Here is a 16,634-nt window from a genome sequence, read left to right as displayed (position 1 = left end):
TGCCCTTACGAAACCTGTCGAAACAACTGTTCCAGAGGCCCAGAACAAAGACGTGAGGAGAAAGTCTGAAGCGGTTCATTTGAGAGCGGACAGCGACAAGAACACCAGATTTCTCAGTGTACATCAGAAGCTGCTGAAAGCATAAACACTTCAGATGTTTTTGCATTTAATTGAAATCAAGAATCTTTTCTGGACGACATCTGAAGACCATCTTCATTTTTGGAATGTTTCGCTTGAAGGGAAGATTCCCAAACATGCCGATCTGCTAGTTTTAAATATTTACACTACGTTCAAAAGGTAAGCGCTTCTGTTTTGCGTTGTTGCATTGCCTCGCCCTGACCGAAAGGGTCACCCAGGGGTCTCCTGCCGTCTCCGCCGTCCCGCTCTTATCGCCAGGCTCCTCTGTTCTCAGTCAGAGAGGAAGTTTTGACAGCCAGACTTTACAACCTCCTCTCCCCCTGCCTGTGCTTTGCACATGCTCTGACAGAAACTCTGGGCCGGTGACTTCATCCCTCATTCAGGAAAGCTTCCCCTCCTCCTCCTTCCCTCTCTCTCTCTCTCTCCGGCAGCATGCCAGCCATTTTCCTCTTGCTGCGCTCTCTGGTTGTCAGTCTCCTCAGTAGCCGATTAGCAGCCTCTGCCGCGCAGCTCCTTCGCAGAAGCCTGACGGCGGCTGCTGGGCACCTCGGCACCGTGCTGCGCCACGTCTGGGAGCGGATCAGTTCCCAGGAGTCCAAGGAGGCCATCCTGGGCTGCGTCCTGTGCATTCTCAACATGCACAAGAAGGTGGACAACTAAATTCAGGAGGAACGAGTACAGTTTGGACTTTTTATTTGTGATATAGAAGTGCTGAACGAACCATGTCGGAGAGCATCGTGAGGAAAATCCAGCCGTTCACCATCGGGACCAAACTCTCGGCGCCAGCCGTGCCAAAGTGCTCAGACTTTCCCGATGGCTTTCTTCCAGACCGGACGTTTTCGGATAACTGCACAATGAGGCACCTGAACGAACAGGTGTCTCTTTATCTCGGCCGCGACAGACACTGCAGACCCGCGGCGAAGCATCGACGCGAAGAGATGTCCGACGACCACCTGAACCGAAACACAGTCTCCCCACCGAACGCTGCGTCCAGATCCATCCGTAAGATCACCATCTCCAGCCGAATGGAGGCTGCAAAAGACAGACTGACTCCAGGGATGGAGCTGAAGAAAATAAGAGCAAATTCTGAGAATATTAATAACAATAACAACATCACAACCTCCAACACACAGCTGCCTAAAATAGTGGGTGTCAGCTGTGAGAATAAACCCAGCTCACAGTTTAAGGTAAGACACACTTATTTTAATTAATTGGTAAAAATTTGAACTTCACAAAAAAGAATCGGAATGAAAGTAAATGAAAATATGCAAATGAAAAAAAAATTCACATTTATATTCATATTTATTCATCAAATGATAATAATCAGAACTATATTAGAAGGTTGAAGGAAAAAAGTTTTTCGTTTTTGTTGTTTTATGTGATGTCATCATTGCTTTTTAATGCAGGCATACAAAGAGTATTAAGGTTATTAAACTTAAATCCCTAGAACTTTTTTTATTACGTAATTTGTAAGTAAAAAAAATGAACTGTTGCTATCCTGAAAACCTGAAAGGTTGTTCTTGTTATACCTATTATTATTATTATTATTAATGATTAAATGAGCATAAAATGCTTCATAAATAAGTGCTTTTATAGACATAATAAATGAATGAACAATGTATGAATGAAAATAATGTTTTTGATATTTTTACTGTGCTTATTATTAGGTTTAATTTAATATTAAGACAAAAAAAGGCACAAACAAAAATCTGAATATAGATATTTAAATTGATATGTGATTAGAAGAAAAAAATAAATGTTTATGCATCTATACTGTTTATAAATGTATGCCACAGAAGATTGAAATTTGACATTTTAAAACATTACAGTAAATGTAAAAAAGCCTGTAAAATGTCATGCAAGTGCAGTAAACTTTTAAACATTGATATATGGAGTTAAACATGCTCACATAAACTACTCAGGCCAATAACATTGTGTTACCGAAATAAAATGGCATGCCCTGGTTTTGAGGAATCTTGTTTTTGCTGTTGTTTAGCAAAAGCTTCCGTAATCAAAACGTAACGAGATGCCATGGAAACGGCGAGAAACAAATATACTATTGAAGCCGATCTCATCCAGGCCCATGAAGTCATCACTCTCTAAGCTTTAATATTAGTTCATCCGAGTCCACATGAGCTGATAGGCGCGTCTTACACAAGCTGGAAAAGGCAGGAGATGAGTGCGGTCGTGTGCTCAGGATCTGTGTGGTTCAGATGATGTGTTTATTATGTAACGCTGCTCTTCCTGGAATCACTGCGCAAGTTCAAATGATGTCAGCTTCAGCTGAAAGGCTCCATTCTGTTCAAATCCACCTTCAGGATTCAGTGTGTGTTCACTCGGGTTTTGTTTCATGTCAATGGGTCAGCAGGAGAAAAGCTTCTGGGTATACAGTGGGCTCCAAAAGTCTGATACCACTAGTCAAGATGCTTCTATTTTTCTCATTTTTATTTCATTACAAATCATATGATCAGATCAGTTTGAGTGAAAAGTTTCAGGATTTCTTAGTATTAGTCTTGTTCTTAATATATTAATATAATAAAAAATGCAAAAATGTGTATTAATATATAAATATATGATTAATAAAATTATTATTATTATTAAATTAATGCATAAATTAAATAAAAATATACTTTATGCATGTTATGTTTTTATTGTATGTTAGTGTGTTAAAAGTACAGATAATCGGTTTCAGTCTTGAAAAACAAAACACAATATTGTCCATCGCAGATAATGGATATGAATCATGACAGCTCAGTGTTTATGTCATTGTTTAGGTGTTGCTGTGTAAAGATGGTGAAAAGCAGTGCGGTGGTGACCGAGAGAAATTCACTCCTCCACAGGTAACTCCACAGATTTACTAGATTAACCTTTATAACAATATTCTGAAATGACTGACAGCACAAGATATGATGTTTTCATGATTCAGATTCGCAGTTAGTCTTTGATTTTACATTTATGCATTTAGCGGACACTTTTATCCAAAGCAATGAAAAACAAGAAATAAAATATACTATAATATATAAATATGTAATAAGCTTTTTAGTGGCCTATTTCCTATTAATTTTTATCTTAGGTATTTAAAAAAAAAAAACTTAATTTTAAAGCCATGAACCAAACAAACCAGCTCTGAGATGAATTGCAACATCAAAAATTCTCATTTGAAGTCAGAAATTTGGAAAAGTGAAATTATTTTATGGGTAAATTATTATTATTATAATACAACTATTTACTTTATTTTATTATAATAAAAAAAATGTTTGAAAATATTCTAATATGTACAAAAATTAATTTGATTTTATCATTTGAACCAGTGTTATTTTAGAATAACTGAGGTGCTATTATAGGTTTTTTACTTTTTTTTTTTGTGTGTGTGTTCCATTTTCTTTTTAATTGTAGTTTTTATTAATTTTGTTGTGTGTTTTTGTCATCTTTATTAGTTGTTTTTTTTAAAGGTGCTGTATGTAAGTTTTTGACTGTACTAAAGCATAAAAATACCATAATATGTTTGCAGATATTTAAGAAACATTCTAAGTTAACATACTTGTTTATCTGAAAAACAATGCTACGGTCAGTTATTCTTCTTTGAAAATGTGCGTTCCAGGCCGGAATGTCAGTCTCTGTTTTGGTTTGTGAAACCCGCCCACTGCCAGTTTAGCCAATTGTATTTCGGCACCCAGGTTGCCAGTTGGCGAAAAACACAGCGTATTTAATTTCATTTCTTCGTCAAGTGCGCTTGTTCCTGTTGGTGTCGTCAATCTGGCAACCTGCGTGTGCGTCAAGTCTGAGGAGGAGGGGCCGGGTAAAAAAAACCCTCTCCAATATTTTGAATTTGAACTGCAATACCTAGTTCAACCACTCGGTGTCAATCCTACATACAGCACCTTTAAAATATGTCTATAATTTTAAATTAATTTTTATTTTAGTTTTTAGTTCATATATAATTTTATTTCAGTTAATGTTTATTTTATTTCAAGTAATCAACTTCTTATGGTTTCAGTCAACTATAATAACCCTGGTTCGCAGTGCATCATGGGAGTGAGTTTTTTCTGTTTCCATGGTAACAGCGACTTCTCTCATTTGTGAATTATGTGCATTGCGGTGCATAACTAGGTATTTGTGTATTAAACAATCTCAGAGCTCAAACATTTATATGCTATTGTTAAAAATCTATTTCTCTACAGACAAAATGAATATGTTTTTCACTTCCAGGGCACGACTGTTGCGCTCTATGCAGACTTTTGCGCAGTAAGCCAGTGGTATTATAACTGCATCATCTCTCTGTCGGTGTATGGGTTTGCAGATCTTGTACTTCTTGTTCCTCGACTGCTGTAAAAATGTCTCGAGCACACGACTGACCTCAGAACTGTGTGAAGCAGAATTTAGTGTTGACCGTGAATTCCCTCTTGAGTGGTTTGTGTTCAGCCATAGCCAGATGTATATAAGATAATGGGCTCTTGGAATTTAGGAAGTGATGTCAGTGGCGCAGCAGGCCAAGCCTAAAAGACTTATTATTTTAAGTGTTCAGTTGGGTTTAGCAGAGGAAAAAGCAGCGGTGAAACTTTTACAGCCGTTTTGGGGTAATGTGAGTCGAGGCCCTTAAAAAGCGGACCGCCCTTTGATGAGACGGTGGCTGCGGTTGGGGCCACCTGCGCACAGCGCTGTTGTTTGCGAGGCACGATGCCTGCGAAATAAATGTTTACTCGCAACATTAAGGCAAATCAGCACTCAAAACAAACCGGTTGCATCCTGAGTGCCTGCGGGCCAAGCCTAGAGTCATCTGCGATCGGGCGCCGAGCGGATCGGGAATCTTTCCTCAATGCTGCCTTGTGGAAAACATGAGGTCGTACAGGATGGGGATGACACTCGGAATCACTGGACATGGACAGGACACACCAATCCAAATGATGGAGCACCTCCTTTAGATTTACACACGGCAAAAATCATTTTCTTTATCAGTGTTTTTGCCTTTTTTTCCAGTAAAAATATCTAATCGTGGATAAAACGACTTAAGAAGCAACATTTCTTTGAAAACATTGTTTGTTCAAATAGGTGCATTTTCCTTCAAACATTGGCAAATTGGGTTTTCTTATAAATGTGGAGTGTATAAACCTTTTTTTTTTTTTTTTTATGCTCAGACTGTCTGTTCTATCTGAATTCATGCTTTTTTAGATTGCTTAATGGGGTTGTGAAGAATATTTTGGACTTTTAAGATTTTATGAGCTTGTTTTTATCTGATTGCCTTAGTTTATTATAGTTTAGTCAAGCTTTGGTTGTCTAGCTGTACCTGTACTTACTATCTATGATTTTTAATTTCATTATTATCCCATTTCTGGATTTTAACGTCAACATGAAACATCATTCACAGCCCGTTTGCACTGCAAAACATGATTTTCTTACTTAGTATTCTTGACTTGTTTTCTAGTACAAATATCTAAGTACTTTTTGAATCAGGATAAAAAGATATTTAATCTTGTTTTCTGTAAAGTTTATAGAAATGTTATGTTTTTTTTTTTTTTTTTGCTTAAAACAAGAAAAAATCAATATGGCAGCAACATGCTCAATGTCACAAATTTTGCATATTTATGGCCTTTTTTAAACATTAATTAAAAAAATATTGAATAAATTATATAAATAAAAAACTTTAAGTTCAATAGCTATTTTATAATTTAATAACATTTATTTTTATTTTATACTTTCAAAAATGCAAAAATATATACAGAAAATATACTATATCAATAAAAACTTATTTTTTTAAATGTTTAAATTTATTTATAATTATATATGAATATAACGAATACAATATAATATACTCTTATTCTTTATATATGTGTTATTTTGTATCATTGCGATACTATTTTTAATTTTTTACATTTTTGTGTTTTCAGTTTCTTTATATTTGAATTTTCTGTTTTTATTTATTTATTTTTAACTTTGTTGTGTGTTTTTGTCATTTTTATTATAATTTTATCGTGTCTGTATAGGTATTATTCATTTTTATTTCAGCTGTAGTTTTATTTATTTTAGGACATCAAGATACTAAATGAAAATGAGAAATATTGCTTTAAGTTTTTTTTATTTCAGTTAATGTTTATCAGTCACCACTGATAAGCTACTACTAAATATATTGTAGAAACATATATTGTACAGCTGCATTGCAACGATTTGTATCATGAAATGCGCTATACAAATAAACTTGAATTGAATTCTTTAAGTAACATTTTTTATGGTTTAATTTTTTATATAACCCTTATATATATAGTTATTATTATAATAAGGATAAACAAATGGTCGAATGGTTGCATTAACATCTCATGTAAAAGAATGTTTAATAATGGAAAACAAGACAAAGAAACAGATGATGATTTTTTTTGCAGTGTAATGTCTCTGCAACACAAACATGTGATCTCATCTTTTATTTATGATTGTGATGATGTGTTGATGTAATGGGCCGCCCTTTCCCAACATCGGCACAGATGTTTCCTGACTTTATTCAGTTTGTCAAATTTTTTGAGCGCTTTAAATGTGTCCTCACCGCCATTATCGCCACCGGTTGTGCTGACTGTGGCTTTTGGTCATATAAGACTGTCTGACACGAGCTTGCAATGGCTTTCTGTTTTGTAAACCATATTGTTTTCTGTTTTGGACAGTTTTACACACCGCCACTAGCGTCTAGCAGGGGCGTTTTTGCTCCCTTATCTTGAATTTATGGGGCATTTGTCTTCATTTAATGGCATTCTTTTTCCCCACAAGCCTGTGTAAATTTCTGACCTGATTACAGACATATGATATTCTGATAGACACGTTAACAAGTAGTACTTCAGTTTACCAGTGTGTTTTCTCATTCCTTTCTTATACAATGTGTTGTTGTGGTTGAATGAATGATGCCGATGAGCTGCTCTTCCTCACTCATAGTCATCAATGACATAATCACTGTGGGAATTTAGTTTGTGGTTTTGTGGTCCTGTGTTCCAGTGATCTGAAATGACCTTGTTTCTTGCCCGGACTTGTTTCGCAGCTCTTCCATTCTGTAAGCGTCTTACCCTCAATATAAACTCACAATGACATCACGCAAGCTTCTCAGGCCCACCAGCACATTGTTTTAGCTTGTATATATTACCAGTTTTCCCCATGAATAAGTGATAATTTCATACTTCTTTCCACACAGACCCAGATACTCAAAACCCAAGCGAGAAAGGACGTGGTGGACAGTCCCTCCTGCGAGCACAAAGACATGTGCCTGGCTTCAAAAGTCTCATTGGTGCAAAGTGACCAGAGTTTTACCCATCAAAACACCATCTTCAATAAGGAGATCACTCAGGTATGATCACTATACTCTGTCGATGAAAATCAAGACAGATTGCTTTGAAAGAATAGTTCACCGAATAAAAAACGAAACAATTCATTTTCTGTTATTCATTTGGATTTTATGCATTTGGCAGATGATTTTATTACATTAAAGGCATGCAAGGCATTTCAAGAAAAAACAAGAAAAAATCAATATGCCAACAACATGCTCAGTGTCACACATTTTGCTTATTGGATTTGAGACATGAATTAATAAATAAATAAATACAAATATTCTATTTATTTATTTAGAGCATATGTATGTGTGTGTATATATATATATATATATATATATTATTATTATAGCATTTTATGTGTTATTAATTTGCATTCTATGCATTTGGCAGAATATTTTATACAAAAAAAAACACACAATATGCTTTCCTGCAACTTATACTAACATGAGTTAACATATTAAATAGAATTTAAATGGAACTTTTTATATAATAAATACTTTTGTATAATATAAAATTTGTATTTTATATAAATAAAATACAATTTAGATGATATATAATTTTTGTAGCATTTTACGGATATGAAAATAGAATGGAAATTATATGAAATATTGTATTTTTGCATAAAGACATTTTTTTAAGCCCATTCATATTTTTACATTCTGACAATTTATTTTAACAATAACAAATACTGCAATCATTATTTTAAATCAGCATAAATTTGTAATTAAGTAGTGCAAATTATACTAACAATTGAAATATAGTTTTTAATAATATAAAAACACTTTATAATATAAAATATGTATTTTATATAATATAAAAATACAATTTAAATAATATATTACTTTTTTTAGCATTTTATAGAAATCAAAATTGGAGGGAAAATGAAAAAAAGGGGGGTGGGGAGCTTACTTCATTTTCTTTATGCAACATTTCTAATTAATTCTTCTTGATTTGGGGTGAAATCGATCCTGTACATGTTCATTCATTCATTTTTGCTTCAACTTCTCAGCTGAAATGTAGTCTTTGTTTTAATATTTCTAGCATCGCTAGAACGACATTGTCTTGGTGTCTCTTGGATAGGTGGACCTGTGTTTGGTCACTTTCGATTTTTTCCAGCTAAACTGAATCGGTTGAATGGTTGCATCACTAATGTGGAAAATTACACTTGGAGTTTACAGAGAAAAAAAAAATGCATTGGAGATAAAGGTGGAAACAGTGCGTCCTGGCCCTTCTGACCCCGTTCAAGCCCCTCTGTTTCTTTTCTTTCGCTCTTTTTGTCTGAAGTTGGAGAGCGGGCAGCACAGGGGAGTGGGAGGGAAGGGAACAGCCACAAGAGGAGCAATTATTTTGGGATGAGATCATTGTTTGGCCCTATCTATTCACGCCTCTGGCTTTCTGAGACTAAACCGAGCCGCTCGAGCGCTCGCGTTATCACATCTCCATGCTCGCTCTGACATACAAGGACATTTTTCGGGGGTATTTGCTTCAGGACGCAGCTGCTGCTCTCCGGTCCGACTGTCAGCAGCCCGTGTAACCTGTGAGATTTACTGAGCTGAAGTGAAGTGGGCAGCACAGTGTTTTAGATGACAGACGAGCGGCAGGACTCGTAGCACGTCATTAATGTTAATAGGCTGTGGAAGCGCTGCCATTTGTTTAGGAAATGACCTTTGGATGAATATTCGTGTTGGGCAAAACCTCCATCTCTTATGGGCGATTCGGTTGACTGATAGCACTGATGAATCTGTGTTAGCGTAGCATTATAGAGTCAAGGATGTGGAAATTGGCCTGTGTTTAAGAAAGGAAAATTAAAAAGTCAACACATCCTCCAGCGCTGTTTAGGATTGCCCTATAAAACCCTTTAGGGATTCACATAAAAATGGGTTAATTCTATAATTTCTATAATTAAAAGAAACTAGATGTTGTTGTTTTTTTTTTTAAGGAAATGTGTTTGCCTGTTTAAAAGTTGCACAGTGCTACTGTGTTCTGCAGTTGCCAGGGTGTTGCTATGGAGTCGTGAGGTGTTCTCTTGTTGCTAGGGTGTTGCTAGGTGGTTGTTATGGTAGAACCCCATCATGTTATGATATTCTGGTCTCTAGATATGGCTTACGTCTTTCCTTAAATATACAGTACAATACCGTTTAGAACTTTTTAGAATTTTTTTAATACATTCATTCGGCAAGATGCATTAAATTGAACAAAAGTTGACAGTAAAGACATTTATAATGTTACAAATAAATGCTGTTCTTTTGAACTTTCTATACATCAAAAAATCATGTAAAAATGGTTTGATCATTAATAAAAATCAGAAATGTTTCTTGAGCAGCAAATCGGCATATTAGAATGATTTCTGAAGATCATGTGGCACTGAAGACTGGAAAAATGATGCTGAAAATTCAGCTTTGATCACAGGAATAAATTACATTTTAAAATATATTCAAATAGAAACAGTAATTTTATATTGTAATAATGTTTCACAATTTTTTTACAGTTTTTACTGTAGAGTTTATGAAATAAATGCAGCCTTGATGAGCAGAAGAGACTTCTTTCAAAAACATTAAAAAATCTTACTGACCCCAAACTTTTGAATGCTGGTGTCTCATCAACAAGGCACATACTAACCACAGGTATGAGGAAGAGTTTTCACTTTAAATCAAACATTTCCTAACTGAATAACCTGTTAGATATCAGTTTCACTGTACAGGTTCTCCTTTTGCTAATTTCCTCAAAGAAGGAAGTTTGAAAACCTGCATGACCTCAGCCGGAGGTCTGCTGATGGCATCTATTGCCATATCATTTCACCAAAACATTCTGTATGATTTACAGAATGTTTTTTTTTAAACAGACTATTGTTTTAAAGGGAAGTGGAAGAAACAAAGTATGAAGTCATGGGTTTCTCGTCACGGTGGGGTAGAAATGAGACGATAGAGTTGTTTACACAGGCCGCGAATATTGAAATATCTTTGAGCCTGTGGGAAGCCATTAAAAATAATGGCTGATCTTTTATTAGAAGTGATATCATATTATTTTTTATCTGCACTGTGAGATCTTGCCAAGCATCGTGGCGGGTTTGTTTTTCTTGTCCACATGTGATGTGTATCTCCTGCGTGTTTTTGATGTGAGAAAGTTTTGGCTTGATACTGAACCTCTGAGACCACAATAAAAATGATATGATCAATAAGTCATGGCAGAATATGTATTTTCAACATTTAAAAAAAAAAAAGAAGGAAAAACTATTAAAATGACGAACACACAACAAAATAACTAAAACTTTAACTAGAATTAAAACTAAAAATATAAAAATAAAAACTGATTTGAAAAATATTTGACATCAGTTTAACTTGATATACAAATATAGCTAAAACGGAAGTAAAAATTAATAAAAAGTAAAAAAAAATATTAAAAATGACAAAACATGCAGCAAAATTACTAAAACTAAGATTAAAATAAAATGGAAATTAAAAGGCAAAATATGAAAACAAAAAAATATAAAAATAAAAACTGATTAGAAATATTTTCCATTAGTTTAACTTGATGTACTAAAATAACTAAAAGGGAAATAAAAATGAATGAAAACGATATAGACATTAAAAAAAGCTATTAAAAATGACAAAATTACTAAAACTTTAAATAAAATTACAATTAAAATGGAAAACATAAAAATAGAAACTGATTCAAAATATAAATAAAAACCACAATAGTATCTCTAATACTAAACTAGCACGGCATTATACGAGATTTTTTAAAATGAGTTGAAATGACTTGTACAGCCAATTTGATTATACTTTAAAATGTTTTTAAGCTGAAGGAGGATGAAATCATTTACAGTGCACATTAATTAACTTGATTTTATATTTTTATATATAAACAATTGTCAAGTAAAAATAATAACAGATGGTCTCCACAGAAATTAATCATGTCTGTCTGTCTGGGACGAATTATGAGGCGAAGTTTAATATTTTAATATGCCCAATAGCAATAGTGATGGTTTCTGTAGCCAGCAGCACTAATAATTATCCTAAGCTGTCTCCTTATATTTAGCCCGATATGTTGGTTTTATTGGCTTTGCGTTTAGTCTTGCAGAAATGACAGCTTCATTTAACAATCCTTTGGTTTGTGCTGATGTGGGTGGGCTTTTTGAAGACTGCCAGTGGTCATATATTGTGTTCATACCAAATAAACATGTCCAGGACCTATCTGGACTCGGCCAGCTGGTTTCTATTCACGCAGTGCAAACATGGCCAGAAATTGTGCTTTCAAAAGCCTTATGCAACACACTGTGAGCTCCAGCCAAAAGAAACCTTCATCTGAGAAACGGTGAGCAATCTCCCGATGATGTTTCTGTAAGTCGAGACATAAGTGATCACTATTTTCTTCAAAAACAAGGAGTCACAGAGGAACTTCACTTTCCTCGGCGTGAAATAATAGACAGCGACTGTAACTTCGCACATGTGCTGCTTTTAAAATCTATTTGCTTAATATTGTGTTTCCAGAGCGCTCTCAGAAAGCTAAGCGAGCATAAAATGGGCCTTAAGTGTCTCGACATGTGTTCATGTTTCAAGCATTAACAATAAAATCCAAAGAAAAAAACCAGAAAGGATGAAACTAACATCCCGTGTGATGTGATCCAACCTGAATAGTTTAGAAATTGGTCGTTTTGCATAGAATTGCCATTTGTTTTGACCAGGTTTCTTTAGAGGTAGTAAAATTCTCTTCCACCGACTTCAAATCTTTGTCCTGAAACAATTAATTATTTTATTCTATTTTGTTGCATTTTATTATATAGTATTTATTACATTTATTGATATTTACTCTTTTAGTTAAGGATATTATATTATATTATATTATATTATATTATACGTTGCAAAAAATTATTACATTACATTACATTATATTATATTATATTATATTATACGTTGCAAAAAATTATTACATTACATTACATTATATTATATTATATTATATTATACGTTGCAAAAAATTATTACATTACATTACATTATATTATATTATATTATATTATACGTTGCAAAAAATTATTACATTGCATTACATTACATTACATTATATTATATTATATTATACGTTGCAAAAAATGATTTTCTTACTTAGTAATTTTGTCTTGTTTTCCATTACAAATATCTAAACATTCTTAACCCATTATAAGAAAAATAATCTAGTTTTACATTTGAATTAAGATTATTTTTCTTACCCCTTTGGCAGATGTTTTTACTTGTTTTAAGAAAAACTATCAAAACAACAAACACAACACTTCATATCTTAAGTCATTTTGCTTCTCAAGTAAATGTGTCTTGATTCAAGGATGTTTAGATAGTTGTGATAGAAAACAATAAAAAAATGCTAAAAAAAAAAAAAAAATTTTTTTTGCAGTGTATTATTCTATTCTATTCTATTCTATTAGAATTTGTACAAAAATAAAATATAAAATGTATATGCACTAGCGTTCAAAAATTTGGGGTTGGTAAGATTTTTTTAATGTTTTTGATGTATCTTTTGTTCACCAAGGCTGCCTTTATTTGATAAAAAACAGTAAAAACACTAATATTGTGAAATTATTACAATTTGATATAGCTGTTTTCTATTTTAATATATTTTAAGATGTAATTTATTTCTGTGATGCAAAGCTGAATTTTCAGCATCATTACTCCAGTCTTCAGTCAATATGCTGATTTGATGCTTAATCAACTTTTCATATGATTAATGTTGTAAACCATTTTGCTGCTAAACATTTTGGTCACACTGCAAAAAAAAAAAAAATAAATAAAATATATATATATATATATGTATTTTTGTCTTGTTTTGTCTTGCCATTAGAAATATCTATAAATTCTTAAATCAAAATACATTTACTTGAAAAAGAAAATAACTTGTTTTCTGAAAAATGTATCAACATTCAGTGAGTTTCTTGTTTAAAGCATAAACTCACTTAATTTTGATACATTTTTCAGAAAACGAGACTTAATATCTTAAGTCTTAACATTTTGCCTCTCAAGTGCGTTTACAAAAATACTAAATAAGAAAATCATTTTTGAATCATTTCTAGGAAGGTAAAGATCTAGATTTTGAAGTAAGCGGTATATGTTCGCGTCCCGCAGGCTGAGACGTGGATCAGAGCGAAGCTGCGGGACCTGAGGGACGCCAGTAACGTCCACAGATGTCCTCTGACCGACTGGGAGGAAGTTTGTCAAACCCTCCAGAGAGATTTGAAGGACTTTGAGAACACCATCATTCAACTCAACCAGGTTAGGACAAACCATCTTCATCAGGAGAGTAAAAGATTGATGAATCATCGTCAGGTTTCAACAGGTTCCTTGGCCAAAATCAACAAAAGAAGTTCTCCCTTTTGGGAATAAACGGCAAAACATTTACAAATTGTTATGGTAACAATCATAATTTCTTTTTAATGTCGACTTGTCAAGACACAGTTTTAACAGCTCAGCTTTGACCAGACCTGCAGAGCCTCAGAAAGCTTTTTGTGAGACGTCCAAACGTCGTTCCATTCTTTTTTTATTCCTAGCACAGATGCTAAATTTGTCCTTTTCCCTTGAAATAGGACATTGCAAATAATTAACCTCTGCTGACACACGTCCCTGGTGGGTTGCAAAACTGGATCTCCTGTTAGTCAGAGAACGAGGACTTGGCTGGATTTCAAGCGTGCTGATGTGATTAAGCTGTTGTTTTAGTGGACCGTAGGTCTTTTGTAGCTCATGTAACGCTGCTGAATGTTTGTGCAGATGGGAGAGCAATTAATGTGCAAGCTTAACCCGACGTCTGACCTGGTGAAGAAACATCTGGCTCAGATCCGCGACCAATGGAACGCGCTCAAACAGACGGCAGCCAATCAAATCAAGGTGATGGGCGGGGCTAAGGCTCTCCAGGAGTTTAATAAGAAGGTGGACCGTCTGGAGGCGTGGATCAAAGCGAAGGTTAAACACACCACTAAACCTAGTTATAGTAATTAGCTATAGTTTTGGGTTTTGTCCTAAATCGATAATGTTAATGTATCTTAGAGGGTTATCTAGAGAACATGGTGACATGTTGGTGATTCTGTGTTAGGATGAACCTCACGAAACCTGTCATGGTCACTTTTCAATCCGCAGACAAAAGAAATAAATAACAATTCATATTTTAAAGAGAAATGTAAGAAAAATAAGGATATTTTTAGGCACATTACGATTTTTTTTTTTTTTTGCATTGTGACCTCTTCATTTTTATGTATTTATTGTACATACTTTAATGCATCCAGATGCTTCACTTTTGAGCTTTTTTTGTCATTTATTTTATTTTTTTAAATGATTCTAATTAATGTAATATAGTAAAAACATTTTGTAATACAATTTATTACAATTGTACAATTTGTTCATTCAAATTTGCAATTACAATAAAAAAAATGTTTTAATTAGTCTTATTTTAAGGCAGTACAACAGCCATGATGTGTATGTGTGTTTGTTTTTGTCAGTAAAATACAGTATTTAAATAAATTATATAAATTTTTTCAATATGGCCTAGACATGTTTTTGACAGGTTTCATGAGATTTACCTGCTAACTATTAATGAGTGAGTGTGTAAAATAAAAATTGGGTTAAATGTAATTCTACATTTATCAATATTTTATTATTATTCTACCACAAGTTTCAGAGCTTACTGATCGTGTAAATGATAAAAATACATGATAAATACAAATAACTGATAAAAAATTACTTTATAATATTTAATATTTTTCATGGTAAATATCACTTTTAGTTGAACATAACACCAAAGATATCAGAATTTGTTTCTGAATTATACACAGATTTAACAAACTTTAATTGTCATCATTAGATATGATGCAGAGGAGGAAAGTCGACATTCTGTGTGTCCAGGAGACCAGGTGGAAAGGGAGCAAGGCTAGAAGCATTGGAGCAGGGTTTAAACTGTTTTATCATGGTGTGGACAGGAAGAGAAATGGAGTAGGAGTAATCCTGAAGGAGGAGTTTGTGAAGAATGTTCTGGAGGTAAAGAGAGTGTCAGATAGGTTGATGAGTCTGAAGCTGGAAATTGAAGGTGTGATGTTGAATGTTGTTAGTGCTTATGTGTGTGTGTGTGTGTGTGTGTGTGTGTGTGTATAAATATATATATAAAACCCTTATATGTGGATATATGTGTGTGTGTGTGTGTGTGTGTGTATATATGATATTTTATATGAATTTTTGAATGAATTTGTGACATTTATTTTAGTATTTACAGTATGTTTTGAAAAACAATTTATAAAATGTTTGGTTTGCAACACAACATAGAATGACCCATGTACATTTTCACATTGAAATATTTGTTTCCTTGTGGGATTTTGGTCATATTATTCTTTCTTACTGTTTTCCTTCACTCGTTAATCTTCGGCCTGCTTTTGCATCTGCATCCAAGAAGCCGAGGTGTTAGTTATCAAGTCTGTTTTACATCTCACCATGGTAGCCAGGCTAATTTAGAACAACAGTAGCTGTATTCAAAGAAAACAATCGCTGGACTACAACAGTTCAGGGCTGTAAAGCTTTTATATGTGTCAGCAGGAGCAGGAACAATCGCTGGCCAACATCCTTGGGGAAAACACTGACAAGATGCAGCTTACCAGGAAGATACTGGATTTGAAACAGGTGGGTGATTCTAGACAGCAAACACTGAAATTGCTGCTAAATTCTCAGCAGGCCTCAATTATCGCTACTGGAAAACAATTGGCTTTTTTGAGAGTATCTGTTTTATCGTCCAATTTAGTACCATTGTTTACCTGTATGTTAGCAAGTGCTTCTGGTTTGCAATGCAGGCCGTCATTGCACATATAGGCCGTCATTCATTGTACTTTCTCACAGGTGTCACTGCTTCACTAGCATCCCTAAAGCCAATTGAAACAGCCAATTGTACTTTTAGGGTTGGGGATATTAGCCAAAAATGCGATCCAAGCACCTGGAAGAAATGTGGCTTGGTTAAATGTAAGATCATTAGAGCTCAGGAAACCTTGTGTGTCTGACTTTCTTTCAGGATGAGCAGCTATATCATAATCTTCATGAGGAGATCAATCATATGGCCCTCAGACTGGAAAAACAGGGAAAGACTGAAGGAAAGACCATCTCAACCCGCAGGAAACATATCAACAAAATGTTAGTGCACGTAATAATAATAATTAGCAATTTAATAATCATTTGAATA

At 34.1% G+C, this 16,634-nt stretch overlaps 1 protein-coding gene across 1 annotated transcript in view; it reads left to right on the top strand.

Annotated features, from left to right (window-relative positions):
- The first annotated feature begins 847 nt into the window (after window positions 1-847).
- LOC107667070 (uncharacterized) overlaps window positions 848-16,634 on the top strand; it is a 55,187-nt gene continuing 39,400 nt past the window's right edge. The window contains exons 1-7 of the mRNA XM_016458669.1: window positions 848-1,325; window positions 2,913-2,978; window positions 7,304-7,456; window positions 13,553-13,699; window positions 14,192-14,383; window positions 16,001-16,084; window positions 16,467-16,585. Coding sequence (XP_016314155.1) covers window positions 861-1,325; window positions 2,913-2,978; window positions 7,304-7,456; window positions 13,553-13,699; window positions 14,192-14,383; window positions 16,001-16,084; window positions 16,467-16,585 — 1,226 coding nt within the window. The 5' untranslated portion in view covers window positions 848-860. The remainder of the gene's footprint in view (window positions 1,326-2,912; window positions 2,979-7,303; window positions 7,457-13,552; window positions 13,700-14,191; window positions 14,384-16,000; window positions 16,085-16,466; window positions 16,586-16,634) is intronic.

This window comes from Sinocyclocheilus anshuiensis, unplaced genomic scaffold (assembly GCF_001515605.1).
Source record: "Sinocyclocheilus anshuiensis isolate Anshui unplaced genomic scaffold, SAMN03320099.WGS_v1.1 scaffold665, whole genome shotgun sequence".
Lineage (NCBI taxonomy): Eukaryota > Metazoa > Chordata > Actinopteri > Cypriniformes > Cyprinidae > Sinocyclocheilus > Sinocyclocheilus anshuiensis.
The sequence above is the reverse complement of the archived record's forward strand: the minus strand, read 5'-3'. Positions and strand labels throughout refer to the sequence as shown.